The 16,599-nt window shown below is 40.4% G+C and overlaps 1 protein-coding gene across 1 annotated transcript in view; it reads left to right on the top strand.

The window, feature by feature from the left end:
- The window catches only part of RNF150 (ring finger protein 150), a 171,462-nt gene that overhangs the window by 109,366 nt on the left and 45,497 nt on the right, over positions 1-16,599 (top strand). The window contains exons 2-4 of the mRNA XM_067567985.1: positions 6,443-6,693; positions 14,987-15,058; positions 15,866-15,948. Coding sequence (XP_067424086.1) covers positions 6,443-6,693; positions 14,987-15,058; positions 15,866-15,948 — 406 coding nt within the window. The remainder of the gene's footprint in view (positions 1-6,442; positions 6,694-14,986; positions 15,059-15,865; positions 15,949-16,599) is intronic.

Genomic DNA, 16,599 nt, shown 5'->3' with positions numbered 1-16,599 from the left:
TACCTGGTTAAGATGGGCTCTTATTAGTCAGAAAACAAAAGGAGAAAAATAGGAAAGAAGTAGAAGCATTATGCTGGGGGAGGAAATTAACACTCTATGGAGGGGTAACAGCAGGAACCTGACCTAGTAGAAGTGGTGATGTCACCCGATTCCCTCTCCTTGCCAGGTTTAGTCAGGACACTTCAAGATATGGGAAACAATGTGAAGGTAAATCCTTCACGAATCCTTTTAGAGGACGGGTGGTCCAGTGGCTAGGGCACTAGACTGGGGCATGGGTGCCCTGAGTTCAATTCCCTGCTTTGCAACAGACTTCCTGTGTGACCTTGGACAAGTCCCCTAGTGCCAAATTTTGAAAGGTATTTAGGTGCCCAGTAGGATCTTCAAAAATGCCTAAGCAGTTAGGCGCTTAACCTTCATAGGTGCTGTTGAAAATTTCAGTAGGCATGTATCTTCACCTTTAGGCACCTAAATCTCTTTGAAAATCTTGTCCTTAGTCTCTCTGTGCCTCAGTACTCCATCTATAAATAAAAATGACCGTATTGGGTCAGACCAGTGGTCCATCTAGCCCAGTATCCTGTCTTCCGACAGTAACTAGTGCCAGATGTTTCAGATGGAATGAACAGAACAGGACAATTATCAAGTGATCTATCCCCTGTTGTCCAGTCCCAGCATCTGGCCGTCAGAGCTTTAGGGAGACACAGAGCATTCGGTTGCGTCCCTGACCATCTTGGCTAATAGTCATTCTTAGACCTGTTTTCCATGAATTTATCTGATTCTTTTTTTAACCCAGTTATTCTTTTGGCCTTCATAACATTCCCTGGCAGTGAATTCCACAGGTTGACTGTGTACTGTGTGAAGAAGTACTTCCTTATATTTGTTTTAAACCTGCTGCCTATTAATTTAATTGGATGACCCGGTTCTTGTTTTACGTGAAGAGGTAAATAACATGTCCCTTTTCACTTTCTCCACACCATTCATGACTGTATGAATCTATCATATTCCTCCCTAGTCTATTCTTTCAGCTGAACAATCCCAATATTTTTAACTTCTCCTCACATGGAAGCTGTTCCATACTGCTATTCATTTCTATTGCCCTTCTCTGTACCTTTTCCAATTCTAATATAATCTCTTTTGGGATGGGGCAACCAGGACTGCATGCAGATTTTAAGGCATGGGGGTGTAGTATGGATTTTTATCGTGGCATTATATTCTTTCTTGCAATCCCTTAAATGATGGTTCCTAATGTTCCGTTACTTTTCTTGATTGCCATTGCACATAGATGTTCTCAGAGAACTATCCATGATGATGCCAAAATCTCTTGAGTGGTAACAGCTAATTTAGACCCCAGCATTCTGTATGAATAGCTGGGATTATTTTTTCCAATGTGCATTACTTTGCACTTATCAACTTTTAATTTCCACTATTTTGTTGCCCAGTCACCCAGTTTAGTGAGATCCCTTTGTAACTCTTTGCAATCAGCTTTGGATTTAATTATCTTGAGTAATTTAATATTGTCTGCAAACTGTGCCACTTCAGTCTTCACCCCCTTTTCCAGATCATTTAGGATTATGTTGAACAGCACAGATCCCAGTCTGGCTTCTTGGGGCTGGCGTAATGCAGTAAGGTTCTCAGTCAAGTTCTGCAATTTCGTATTTGAATTCCTTCAGAACTCTTGGGTGAATCCCATTTAGTCCTGGTGACTTATTACTGTTTAATTTATCCATATGGAGATACAGGTTCCCTACCTCATGGTGCTGGTAAGAGGATAAATACGTTAAAGATTGCGAGGCATTCAGATGCTGTGATGTGGGGACTGGAAAGGATAGCAGCCTTGATAGTGAATTTCATTGGCACATAGTAACGCTTTCATCCTTCCCTTCATTTCTCCACAAGTTGCCAAGCAACCCCAGAAAAAGTGTCCAAACCCAGGTAGCAAACTTGTCTTATTAAAATAAATTGTTCAAAGCACATATCTGCTCCAGTTGTGGATGCTTCATCTTATTCCGATAAAGTGTTGGTCCGTTACTAAAAATGATTTGTGTGCGGACCAGAAACTCTGAAACTTCCTAATCCCATTTCTTTCAATTTAAACACATTAAGTTTGTTTCATCCCTTTAAATGTCAATTTATGCTAATTTTATATAATATTTTAACATAGCATGTTTTCCAATTCAACTGAGCTTTGTTACTTTTTATCCACTACGTACAGTTCAGGGTACATGTCACTGTGTAACATGCCATTGTGAATCTTACCGTTATCTGTGCCCCCTCTCATGGGACAGTAGAAAACACCTTTAAAAAAAATCATTAATAGTGATTGCTAACAGTGTTACATCTTAGCCATAGAGCCAAATTGATTAGAAGAGCGTTTAATCAAAAAGCCCCCATACATTGGATAAGCCCAGACTGCATTATTACTCCTGTGTACATAAGTTACAGATAATACAAGAACAACACATCGGCATCTCTTAAATCTCTTTAAAAATCAGAATGATACACACTGTTTAGAAAGAAAAACTAATATCCAATCAAGCTATGGCTGATTGCCTCAGAGTAAGGCACAAGGGAAATTATGTCACCTTTGACATGTAGTCTACCCAACAGCTGTAATTCATCACAAAATGTCAGATCACAAATGCCCATCGTATTTAACAAGTAAGTAAGTCACTCCAAGGACAAAAAGCACATGAACACCCTTAATGTGAAATTCAGGGGACTAAGCAAACCACACAAGTGTTCAAGTGGAGAAAGCATAAAGAGCCTCTTCCTCGCTTGTTGGAAATGCAGTTCCTGTTCCCTCCCCTCCCACAGCCCTCATATATCTCGTAGAGCAGAATTGGCACTCCCACTGCACTCTGGGGAATTCCATAAGGGAAGGCAAAATTCATTCCTGAAGCCTCATCTACACTTAAAACTTAGTGTACAGTGTTCAGGGCTGTGAAAAATGTCATGCCCTGTGTGGACATGGGCAACAGGTATAATAGGCCAGGGAAGGTTAAGCCTCTCTTGGCTTAGCCACTGCCGACCTGCCGCTGAATGCCTGGACCGTGATGGCCCTACCTCTTCTCCTCCCTGCTGGGAGTGAGCTTCTGCCAGAAGTTTTTGCTTATTTATTATACATCAGGCAGGTTCCCAACTGGCTGAGGAGGCAGTCTCTGCTACTTAGCTTTCTGGGTCCCTTGGACTTCCCAGTAGATTACTGATGAACCCATGAAGCTGAGTAGCAGATACCACCTCCTCAACCACCTGGGAACCTGCATGGTGCATAATAAATAAGCTCAGCTCAGGGAAAGGGTGGAGAGTGCGAGCAGTGGGAGTCCTGGAGGGGAGTGGAAGAGAGGAGGGTCAAGGGCAGGAGGAGGGATGCAGTGAACAGAGGCAGAGGGAGGAGAAAAGGGGGATGTGGCAAGTGGGGGTTGGGGTGGAGCTGCAGGTGGAAGAGGTGGGACAGGGAGCTAGCCTCCCCCAGGAGAAGCTTCACCCGCTGCCCATTGGTCAATCTAATTCCCACTGTAGATGCAGCTATGTTGGCCTAGCTAGCACCTCTTGAGGGGCTGGATTTACTACAGAGACAGGAAAACCCCTTCCATCGCTGAAGTAAGTGTCTGCACTACAGCAGCGTAGCGACAGCACTGCATTTGTGCTGCCATTGCACTTGTAGTCTAGACAGACCCTAAACTTCTGCAGGAATGGTACATCTCAGTTCTGTCCCTTTATAAGAGCTGCGTGCCATTTACACAATGAGCTGCACGTGGTTTGTGCACTCTAGTGCTTAGTTTTGTTTGATCAGAGAAGTTGTTTCAGTAGCCCAGTTTGGATCAATTTTCTTTAAATGTTACTTTTTAAATGTCTTGAAGAAGAGGTGTGATCTAGTCATCTCAGGCCAGGCATATGAGCCGGGATGCTTGGTCTGATATTGTGACACTAAAGTACTATACTTCTCTATGGCTCACTTTCCCCATCAGTACAATGGAGATAGTACTTAGTACTTACCTAGGGTTATTGTGGGAATTGATTAATTAATGTTTCTACAGGGCTTGAAAATGTGATGTAATGTATAAGTATTGCGTGCAGTTCTCATTACTGTGTATGGGCAGGAGAAGAAAAAGATTCCTTGTTGCAGGAAAGGGAATGCTAATGTGATCTGAAAGAAATATTTCTAAATCAATGGTCCATTGTCAGTTGGAGAATAAGCCCGTTGTGCAGAGAAGGCAGATAACTGCATATAAAGAAGATCAAAGGAGTTTTTGAGATGTTAGGGGCCTTAAGACCAAAGAGACCAAGAACATTACTCTTCCTAAGATATGGCATCTGCACAGACATCATTATATTTATGCATTATTATTATTATATTTATAAATACAACACGGGCTCCATGGCTGGTACAGTAACAGAAGATCACACCTAACAGCTTCATAATAAAGACATGAGGAGGGGAAAGGGGCTGTTAGAAAAGGGGGCATGCTGACCTCAAAAGGTGAAACGGTGGTGGTGAGAGAGAGAGAAATAATAAGAACTTAACAGCCTAGAGTGACCGACACAACCAGTGATCTCTAAAGATGTGAACATTTCATTCTGTCTCTGCCTGATATAATTCCCAGGTTTGCATCTATTTAGGTGAAGCTGAGTTCACACTGAGGAATAATTGGAACTATTTACCTTTTATTTAATTTCCGTTTCTCTCAATTTTCTGCTGCTTTACTGTTTTTGCAGTCTGTAAAATCTTACACTGTTCCTGGGATAATTTAGTGAGGTCCATCCAAGGAGAGTGAAATATTCGTCACCCCTAAGTGATGAGGGGTGGGTGGGGAGCACTGGGCCCAAATGTGCAGCTTAGGGTCTCTGTTATAGGCAGGGACCTGGGGTCCGGTCTCCTGTAGTATTGTCAGGACTCTGACTCTGGGCAGCCCAAAGCTCACAGAAAACGGGTGAAGAGGTGAGTTTGAACAGCAAAGTTGATGGTCATCAGTAGTATATTATGAAACAATTTAACCCTTGATGAGGCGTGTATACCATCCCCTAAAACTGCTGCATTTGTTTGCTGGCATTTTCCATCAGCTGCCATTCAGAGAGTTAAGGCAAAAGTTAATAATGGTTACCTTTTTTTTTTCTTTCTTACAAACCTTTACATAGTGTCCCTTCTATTTTTGCCACTAGAACAAACATGTCAAATTCATTCTGTGGGAAGGACCAAATTGCACTTTTAATTATACGATGTATTAGATAAACTGCCCATTAAGATGAATGGGGTCAGTTCACATCCCTCAGAGCTATTGTTTCAGGCTACCTGAAATGCAACAGAACACATTCTTTGCAACCACAAGGCCTAGAAATGTTTTATTTGATGTTATTTATTTATGAAAGCTTGTATTTGCTAGAATCAGAATCTGTCATGGGCACTGGATTAATACATCGAGCAGACCAGGAGTCTGACACCCCTAACGAAAGTAGAGTAATAAAACAAAATTGTATATCATATGGAAAGAGAGTAAAGTTGATAGTTACATTTACTAACCTGTAATACTTCTGAAAGAAAAGATGTAATTGGATCAATTTTTAAATCACCTGGTAAAAAAGACCTGCAATGAATCCTATCATGCTTGTTTCCTTTGTCCTTTATCCTGCTAATCTCGCTCTCTTTTAGGCTCTATATTGACTGTATGCTGAAAATATTGCTACTAATGAATGTGGAACGTTTAACATCATCTGGATATCATCCTGACAATACTGTTTTGTTTTCTCTAAAAGCATCAGATGCCTTGGGACAATGTTAGCTCTCAGTTACATTAGTGGAAATCCAGAGTAATTCCATTGACTTCAATGGGGTTAATCTCAATTTTAAACCAGTGTAAGAGCAGATTTTGCTCCTTTGGTCACTTCGATGATTTTCTTCTGTGCACTTTTTTCTCACACATATCATGCCCTCCTGCATGACACCAGCTGCAGAAAGATCAGATCCCAGGATCTGGACTTACGTTTTAAGAATTCCTGTTTGAATACTTTGATATATAGGGAAAAATTTTAGTGTTTTTTTTTTTTACAGACCCACAAAGCATGCAGGCAGAGCACAATGCGTGTACTTGTGCTTGTAGCACATAGTTACCTTTGTATTTCTGCCATGGCTATATCTTCTATATAAGCCCAATAGCACAGGAAAACTGTGTTTGTGCCGACCCATGAAACTTCCTTTAGTCACAAAACCACCCTTGAGGTTTCAGTATGCTGGAGCATTTGGTGTACCTGGCTGCAGCTGAAACCAATATCTTCTGCTGGATTTTGTCTGGTTTACCTTGCAAAAAAAACCCCAGCAGAATGAGGGGAAGGTTTTATTTTGTCACTGTTGTGCTTTTTTCATTGTGCCAGGGTCTCTTTTTTTCTGGCTGCTGCTGTTCCTGTTTTTTCTTATTGTTTTTTTTCCTCCCCACCCCATCCTCTTTGACAGGTGTAGAAGATGTTGTAGCAATAATGATTCCTGAGCCTAAAGGAAAAGAGATTATGAGTCTGCTGGAGAGGAATGTTACTGTGATGATGTATATAACAATTGGAACACGCAACTTGCAGAAATACGTCAGCCGTACCTCAGTGGTGTTTGTCTCCATCTCCTTCATTGTGTTGATGATCATCTCCCTCGCATGGCTGGTCTTCTATTATATCCAGAGATTCCGATATGCAAACGCCAGAGACCGAAACCAGGTGAGGAACATATGGATGGGCTTTGGGGTATGCCCTGCATTGCTAAAAATGGCCATTTGTCCTCCCAAGATCATCACAGTGTGATTTAAAGTTTAAATAAAATTTTTCTCTTGGGGGAAGCACTAATATGAGGTATTAAAAGACGAGAAGGGAAATGAGTTGTGTTAGAGATGCCAACGTCTTTGGGAAACCAAAAGTCTTTCAACTGGGTAGATGGGACTCAAGGAAGAAAAACCTATATAAATATTTTCTCTGCATAAACAGTGGGTTAGGAAACATGGTGTTTAAAGATGGTGAGTTGTCATTTCTCCTCACCATCGCTACAACTGATGTTAAATAATGAAAAGAGAATTAAATATTTGAGTACGTTTGGCAGTTACTCATGCACACAAAAGGTACAAGAAATAATCAGAAAGATAATACAGTATCTAAGGGAAAAGATTCCCTTAGTACATTCATCTGAGTGACCTAAAAATGCATATAAATAAATCTAAGCCCTAGTCAAAGGTGACTGCAGAAAGGTGACTTTGTGTACAAAAAAGGGGTGCTCTAAACTGAAGAGGGAAAAAGAATGGAAAAATGTTTTAAAATATTTTATTCACAAATATTAAAACCTCTCTGTAAAGGTCTGTGCATAAAGACATCTATTCCCCGCTGAGGCCATTGACACTGGTTGCTGAACATGTAAATGCAGTAACGATGCTTATTAGTAAATCATTTTCTGCAGGTGTGGTATTGAAATTAATGGGATTCCATATGTAATTACTTGATTGCGTGCACGGTTATAGTATCCACATGCATAAATTAGGCACACGTGTGCTAGTATGCCCAAACTTCTGAAAACCAGACACGTTATGCCCATATTGAACCCATTGTCTTTGGTGTGCTGTCTAAATTCCATGCAGTTACATTCTTACTGCCCAAAATTCCATGCTGTATTTTCAAGTGGAGAATTTATTCTTTACATCTCTAAGGAGAAGTTGCTCTCCATCCCACAACCCTATCAATTTTGACCTATAGCACACTTTAAAGCAGATTTTCATTTCAGTAAACACTTTTCAAGGGCTTAGTGAGGCTGCTATGCACAAAGTGAAATATATCGTTTGATCCACTAAAACTGTCACCATTCCTAATAATAGTCCTATTCTTGGGAACCAAGCCTTTGGGGTATTACAAACAGCTCTTTTCTAGAGCGGGGCGAATAGTGGATTTTTGGTTCACTGGAAGTTCTGAAAAATTAAAACAAATTTTCGGTTTTTGGGTCAAACCCAAAATGAGATTTTTTTTGAATATTTTCAGTGAATGAAAATATTGGAAAAACTTCAAATCAAAACATTTTGACAATATTTTGAAAACAAAATATTTCAAGTTAAAATGTTTTCTTAGTCTCTCCTCTTGAAGCTGTTCCACTGTGTATAAATAATTAAATAGTCACAGAAGCAGGGACTTGACCGAGGGTCTCCCACATTCTAGTGAGTGCACTAATCACCAAGTCATGCTCACTCTTTCCTTGGTCAATGGCTATCCATTATCATTCATAGTGACAAGTCATAGTCATTCATGATGACAATGGATAGTCCCTGGACCAGGGAAATAGTGAGCATGACTCTATATGGCCTAGTATTTAGGGCCCTCACCGAGGATATAGGAGACTCGGGATCAAGTCCCTGCTCCGATGACTATTTAATCTATTCCCTTGACAGGGAATTTTGTTTCTAAGAGCTTGCTTTACCATATTATGCTGGACATGTGTTATATCCCTTTACCAGGTCTTATTTACTGTTACCATCTTTCATAATAGAAATAAAACCAAGTCTGACCATTTGTGGTTGTTAAAGATCCCATGGTATTTTGTTTGCAAGATAAGGACTCAATCATTCTTGGAGTTGTGGCCTGGTTCCAAATGAAATAATTATCCTCTGCCTAACTAAATTTTCCCTGCAATTTTAATAGATACAGTATTCTTCATTTTCTGCTGTAAACCACTGTGTATTGTTTGTAAGATAACTGCCATGTTCCACATCAAGGGGCTGCATTTCACAGCTAGGGGAAATATCCCTTCCCATGGTCCACACATTACATATATTCCAAACTCACCCACTTACTGAGCTTTAGTTTGATTAGCACAGAAATTAACAATAAGATATCAAATCTCAGCTCACAATTACTTTCCAAACTTGGCTGCGTCTAATGTTCCTATATAAGGATTATTCCCTCTGTACAGAGCCAGTCCAATCTCCCTTTTATCCACGTGGGGTAATAAGTCAGTGAGTCAGCAGGACCCACGTAACGCTTTCCCAATAATCAAATACTGCTAATAGGGCAGGGTGTTTGGCAAACAGTACCAGTCCGTATGCTATGATAATGATGATGATGATGATAGTAGTACACTAAAAAGGTTTTGAAGTAAAGAGAGGAAGGCTAATGTTGCTACTTGGACAGTGGCATATACGTTGATTTCTTCTCAGCAGCTACTATGCATATTGATTCAACACAGTGCAAGGTATGCCGGTGCAGAAGAGTGTAGCATGCCTCCGGTCTCAAATAGGGTCGGTGATTGCTATTTAGTCCTAGGCAGATCAGATAAAGTGAGTGTGTTTAATTTCAAAGTCAATACCTCATTAAAGTATAACATAAAGCGGGCATGTCAGTGAGTTGGGTTGAGGCCCAGCAGCAAAGTTTCTTCAGGCAACGGATCTCCCACTCTCTCATCTCTGTTTTACTCTCTGACCATTTTGTCTCTCTTCCTCCAGTTTCTTTCTCCTTCTCGGACTGGGGATTTGTACGTGGAATAGTGTCACACTCCGTAGCAAGAGAGGGGAGTCCATGCTGGCAGAACCCAAAGCAGTACCTGTAGCAAGTGAGATGTTGGTCAGCTGAATTAGAAGAGGCTGCATATTTTCAAAAATGTGGAAAATCCTCAGGAAGATAGGGAAGGAGAGCACAGATGGGAGAAGAAAAAAGTTTTTTACATTGGCACTTGGGCGGAGGAAACCATAGCAACATGCCTGCTTCATTGTTTTTTCTCTTTCATGCCTCCTGTGATCATTAATGTAAGGAGTTGACAAAAGAGCTCAACTCAGACTCGCCCTTTCTATGAGGGTTATCTCAGTTTTCCTAATGTTCTATTTTTCTTATCTTTGACATTTCTGTTTGTGGTAGGCGAGCAACACTCTTGACCTGAAATACTGTATCTTCTTACATATCCGATAGAGCAGCATCTTGTATTTCTTTGCTTGGGTAGAGTTTAAATCTCACTCCTTTTGTCATGGTGCTCAAAGGCTTTTCCCATTATAATCATTGTGTGCATCTGTGTCTTTGTAGAAAGATACTGTGCTCACTTGCAGAAAGCCTTGTTTATGTTGCAGTGTGTGTATCATCAGCCAAGTTTGAGATGTACGCTTCTATTTGTATTTCAGGTAGTCCAATAAAGTACAGCCCCATTTATCCAAAGGGCCAGGGTCACAGCCATAACCTTTTGGATAAATAGGGTTTCAAATGAAGGGGGAGCCAGTTGGCCAGTTTAGAAAAGGCAGTGCTCCCAGTCCGCACCCCGGAGTGCAATAAAGGCTGGCTTCACAGACTGGTTGGCTAACTCTGAAAATGCCAAGAGCTGTGACTGAGATTCATTTAACTAGGGTTTGATTAAACAGATTTGATATTTGAGGTCTTTAAAATCCAGTGCATTTAAACCAGAGGCTTGGGAAAGAAGGGTTAATCCTAGCCCTACCGAGGCCAACTCTCTGTGCTAAGATCTTTCATATTTTCTGTTTCTGGGGTTAGCTGCTAACCCAGTAGCTAGGTTACCCAGAGCAGTTCTGACCTCCTCTCTGCAGAAGGAGCCTTTATAATTGGCAATCCAAGCACTGCTTAGAAGGAGTGGGACAATATAGGTGACCATTAAGCTGAAGGATGTGACATTAACTTTTGAGTTTGAAGGGGGTGGTATTGTTATGAGAAAGAGAGAGTTTCTGAATTGATTTGCTTGATTGCTCCAATCCACTCTCCCCTCCCGCTGTGCCTTACCTTCCCAACAGATCCACCAGCACTAGGTCTCCCCTTCCTGACAAATGTGCTGCACCTCATGTGTACTTCTCAAGAGTCTCCCCTTTCTTTCCATTGTGGCCGTCTTTCCCAGGCCCACCTCCCTTCTGACATGCAGAGTAGTTGATCGCTCTGCTCAGTGGGATTGATCTGGGATTCTAGAAAGAACTGGCTGTGATCCATCCAGAGAGCAACAAGTCCAGGTCATGATCAACAGTCAGAAAAATGGAGTGCTCTCCCATTATGGCTTCCTTGTTGTGAATTACTTTTCTGGTTGAAATTTACAGAGTTTCTTACATGTGCCCACAAAATATGTGCACATTACCATTTTGTGTTTACCAATGGATAAATGTGTATGCAGATAGACCGTTAGCTGGGCAATTATCCATCTGTGCATGTAAACATCTGCCAGTGTGGGCTTTTGTACATGCAACCATGTCTGCCAGCCCTATGTGCAATCACATTTTCATAAATCTGTTTGAAAATTTGGGCCACTAGTTAACATTTCAAGCTCCCAAAATGTAAAGTCATCCTCACCCCTGATGAAAAGGTCATGCTTAGGAGTAACTGTTGTCCTTGGTACTGGTTGGATTGTGGCATGGTTTAAGGTAAAAGGTAGGTATTGGCAATCTTTCCTGGTATAATGCTCACACTCTACGCTTTGCCAGACAGGAAGGACATGAACCGGATGGCTGTCCTGATAGCTGTTTGTACTTCCATGCTGCTGCTTGTGCAAATGAACTGAATTCTTAGAAGGAAGGCAATTGTAGCTTTTGGTTCTTTGCTCAGCTTCTTGTCCTGAATGGACATCCTGGATGCAAGAGATCTTCTCTGTGAAATGCAGTGAGACTTGTTTGCATCGAAGGGTTCTAGGGTTGAGTAGAAGCAGTTTGGGATTACAAAACTATGTTCTGGAAATATTCTGCAGAGTAACTGCTTCTGCTGCAGCTCTCTTGGCCTCCTTCACAACAATGACATAGGTTAATAAAAATTCCAGTGTCCATCTGTCAAACTACATTTTCCACCAGCATCTTTAGAGCAGTGGTTCTCAACCAGAGGTATGCGTACCCCTGGGGGTATGCAGAGATATTCTAGGGGGTAAATCTACTTGTCTAGATATTTGCCTACTTTTACAAAAGGGTACATAAAAAGCACTACGAAGTCAATACAAACTAAAATTGCATACAGACAATGACTTGTTTGTACTGCTCTGTATGCTGTACACTGAAATGTAAGTACAATATTTATAATCCAATCGATTTGTTTTATAATTCTATGGTAAAAATGAGAAAGTAAGCAATTTTTCAGTAATAGTGTGCTGTGACACTTCAGTATTTTTATGTCTGATTTTTGTAAGCAAGTAGTTTTTAGGTGAGGTGAAACTTAAGGGTATGTAAGACAAATCAGACTCCTGAAAGGGATATAGTAGTCTGGAAAGATTGAGACACACTGCTCTAGAGTTTGTTCTGTGTCACGTGGGAACCCTGGGATGGGAGGGGATGTTTTAGTGCCCAAAGGCTGACGGCAGCATATGACAAGAGCTGTCCGTTACTCATTCCTCTTCTCCCTGGTTTCTTATTAGAGGGGAGTTTGCTTTAAGTAAGTTTTGCAATTTTGTGGGCTACATGGTATTTTGGAGAATGGCTGGAGCAGGATAGATATCAGGCAAGGAGAAGCTTGAGTGAGTTCTGACTTCTGCTTGCAGTAGGGGGTACTCTGTTCACGAATGAGGAGAATTTGTATTTCTTGTGTCCACATTCAGTCTGAGGATCCAGTCCAGGAGGCTGTGTATATTCCTTGTGAGAGACCTAAAGTAGAGAGCTTGAATACAAAGTTTTGGGCCATTGCATGAAAGATGTTATCTTTGTAGCTGTTGTAGTCTTCCAAGACAATGAGCTTCATCACTGGGTCAGATGGTGTTTCCATTAGCTTGTCTGGGAAACTTTGTGTCCAGAGATTACCAGGATGCCCTAGTCTTGTTTTTGAACTCATAAATAGTTTGTTCAGCACTGATACTATGCTTGGTGCTGTGCAAGGCACAAAGATGAAGACAATCCCTGCCCTGCAATGCTAAAAGATAGCCTATAAGACATGGAGAAAACAGGATACACTAGGAAATTTGGGAGGAAATAAATTTGAGGGAACAGGTGTTCCCTTACCCCTCTCACTTACCATTGGCTAGCACTCCCTCTCTCCAGGACTGGAACAATTCTCTTTTCCACAGTACCATTCCTCTTTAACCACCATAGTTCTCATTTACTAGCAAGACTTCCATATCAGATGTGCTTAACTCCTACTAGCCCAAGGTTGGATGTCCCAGTGTTAATTAGATTGAGATTTATAACCATAAATCTCAAAGCCCCACTTTAAATATTTAAACTATTGTAAAGTTAACACTTTTTATCTTTGGTGGCCGTGTTTGGTTACTGATAGCATGCATTTCACTTTAAAAAAGGATCCTTCAAAAGTATGATTTTTCCTCCAGCGTATACCGATGATACAGGATTCCTTTTAAAAAAAATCAAATTTTCATTGAAATCACAAACGTTGCCAGCATTTAAGTTAGATAAGAAAAGGCAAACATGAAAACAACAAGATCAAAGTTTTAAACCAGTCTTTAATCTTGTCCTTTTCTCTTGAAGAATGTGCAAAAAAAGACAAGACATTTCATTAACATAAGTAATAAAAAAAAAAAAAAAAAAAAACCATGAAAAATTCCAGAAGCACTACATAATATCTCTTGTGTCTTTTTTATTTTACATTAGCTGGTTGCCTTTGATTTACATTAAAGAAACAAATAGTTTGCAAGTAATGTTTTCAACACTTGTCAGATTCTTTTATTCAAGGCAAGCTGTGAGAAAAATGTACCGTAGATAAGTAGTTGTGTAACTACTAGATGGTCTATTGAATCCCATAATTATCTATGTTACAAAACTCACATTTATACTTTCGCATTAAAATCAATGAGAATTGTGCCTCTTGCATCAGGGCTGAATTTGCTCCCTCATCTTTAAAATTAATTTCTGCATGGATCCTGCGGATTACTAGGCTACGATAAAATCCTTTCTTGTTACATCTACCAAAATCCACTAAGTTAAATATGCCTTTTTAATTAAATACAATTACTTTAATTGGATCAGAGTAACAACAAGGGAAAAAGGTAACATATTAATTAAGTTTGCGCGGTGAGTGGGTCCTTATTTACAAGCTACATCCAATCACGTCATTTTTGGGTTCATTTTTCTAGCCAACTCCAGCAGGAATTTGCTTCCAAATGGCATGTCCCTTAGAACTCTGACACACAGAGTTTTCCAGATCTTAAAAGTGCAATGTCCTCACGGTCACCACAGTTCTTAGATCCCCATCCCTACACTGCGCTTCCAGAAGTAGATGTAGTGTGTGCATATCCAGAGGCTGGTTTCATTTATACTGATGTAACTCAGAAATGAGATCAATAAATTGTTGCAAAACCAGTGTAAGTGAGATCAGAAATGGACAGTAGGTATCAGAAGATGATGATGTGTTATGAAAAAATAGAAAAACACTATGAAATTTCACCTAGAAAGAAATTCGGTATGTAGTGGCGGGAAAGGTGACAAGGAAAAAAGAAAAAGCAAATGTTGTTCCTGGGTTGGTCTAAGCAGGGTTGGTCCTGCTTTGAGCATGGGGTTGGACTGGATGACCTCCTGAAGTCCCTTCCAACCCTAATATTTTATGATTCTATTAAATGAAAGTAGATGGACAAGGCATGACTGTAGAACTCATCTGCTGTTCTTCACATGGAACTATAAAGCTTAGACACTGATCCTATAATTGAGAGCATACAGGCAGACTGCTGTGCCTGCCTGCAGCATCCTTGAAGTTAATGGGACTGTTTAAAAAAAAAAAAAAAAAAAAAAGGCCCCCAAAATAGTGCATAGTTACTTAATATATACCTATTTCTACGCTCATGAAATACAACAGTTTAGTGTCATCATAGGCCAGTGTCCATTATAATAGCTGCTTTTCCTAAAGAAACTTAGATAACTAAGGAGCCATTAGTCCAGGCAGCATTAGGCACCTTTTGTTTTTAAAAGGGATGACATGCTATTTCCCACAGCAATGTGCCTGGCCTGTCAGTTTACAGTTACACAGAACCTTACTGTTACATGTAAAAATGCTTCAGATTACTAAGGAGCTATAGAAAAACAAGGTGATGGCTTCTGCATAAAGATCTGCTTTTTACTAAAAGGCAATTATGCATTTTCAGCGCCGTCTTGGAGATGCTGCAAAGAAAGCAATCAGCAAGCTGCAGGTCAGAACAATCAGGAAAGGCGACAAGGTAATTTTTCCTTTCAAACTGGAACTGTGGAGAAAGATCCTCTCAGACTGCCAATAAAGAGGGAAATAGGAGGGGAATGGCAGTTGCTTTTTACACTAGTAAACACCCCCACAGCCAGGGGCCGTGTGCTGGTATTCAACTGAAAGATGAATTGGAACAGGGAGGGAAAGGAAATTTAAATAAATATACAATAAAGTTATTTTAGTCTGACTATTAAAGTAGCTTCTGTTAGAGTTTGCAAACCAAATTTTGGGGCTAAATTCTGCAGTCCTCAGTCAGGCAAAACTCCCACTGACAGCAACGGGAGTACTGCTGTATGTCTATTCTGGGAGCTGGGGTTGTGATCCCCAGTTCAAGGAGACATACTTGTGCTAGCTCTTGTCAAGCTAAAGCACTAAAAATAGAATGTAGCAGCAGCAGGAGAGGCTAGTCACCCCGAGTACACGTCTGCCAGAGACCCACCACACACATTTGATGCAGTTTGCCCTTCCAATGCCGCAGCTACATTCTGTCTTAGCACACTAGCTCAATGAGAGCCAGCTCAAGTATGGCTCCATGAGCTGGTATTCACAACCACAGTTCCAAGTGCAAACATACACCACATGTACACATGCTCTTACTGCCCGAGTGTAGGAATTGCAGCACTGGATCCCTAATGATAGCCTCACTCATTTTTATTAAGATACATTGTCATGATTAGACATGTCGGTAACCATTTTAACTTCACTCTGCCACTTAGGTTCTTGTTTGAAGTGATTAATCCACAAATAAAAAAAAAATTCTCATTTAATGTTCTCTTTACTGTAGGAAACGGAGCCAGATTTTGATAATTGTGCAGTTTGTATTGAAGGTTACAAGCCCAATGATGTTGTCAGGATCTTACCATGCAGGTAAGTTAGCGTGATGTATGGAGGCATTTACAGCCCTGATATGTTCTTGGTTTTTAAAAAACTGGAATGGTCAAAACTGGAATGGTCAAATTCCTGAAATGAGATTATCTCTCAACTGCAAGGGTTTGGATTTTTTTTTTTTTTTTTTTTTTTTTTTGGTACTCAAAAACTATTCCATAAAGATTTGAAATGTTACTCTAATGTATTTGTAAAAATAAATGTAAAATGCAGTGGGCAGCCAGAGCCATTTAGCATAGAGCCTGCGTCTAGCAGTACTTGTGCTTGGCATGATATAAGGGGATCTTATTTGGTCAGGCTTTTTGATTAACCATTAATATCGGCCTGATGAGGTAAGGGCTGACGATATTCTCTCTAGGCTTCATTTTAGGGTAGCTTAGTGTCCAGAGGGTTGGGGCGAGGGGTGCAGTGATACTTTTTGTAAGAGCCCAGCTGCTAAATCTGCAGGGATTTGAAAATATTATGAAGTCTTCAGTTAAAAAAAAAAAAATGTGTGGGGGGGAGGGGGAGAGGAGTTGATTCTGCAGTCACTTCCATCAGTTTAACTCCATTGATTTCAAAGATATTACTCTTGATTTAAAGCAGTATGAGGAAGAGAAATAATGATTCTAGGACAGGGTTGTGGCCCATTAA

Source organism: Emydura macquarii, unplaced genomic scaffold (genome assembly GCF_026122565.2).
Source record: "Emydura macquarii macquarii isolate MOO-44397 ecotype Brisbane River unplaced genomic scaffold, CSIRO-AGI_Emac_v2 contig_2834, whole genome shotgun sequence".
Lineage (NCBI taxonomy): Eukaryota > Metazoa > Chordata > Testudines > Chelidae > Emydura > Emydura macquarii.
The sequence above is the reverse complement of the archived record's forward strand: the minus strand, read 5'-3'. Positions and strand labels throughout refer to the sequence as shown.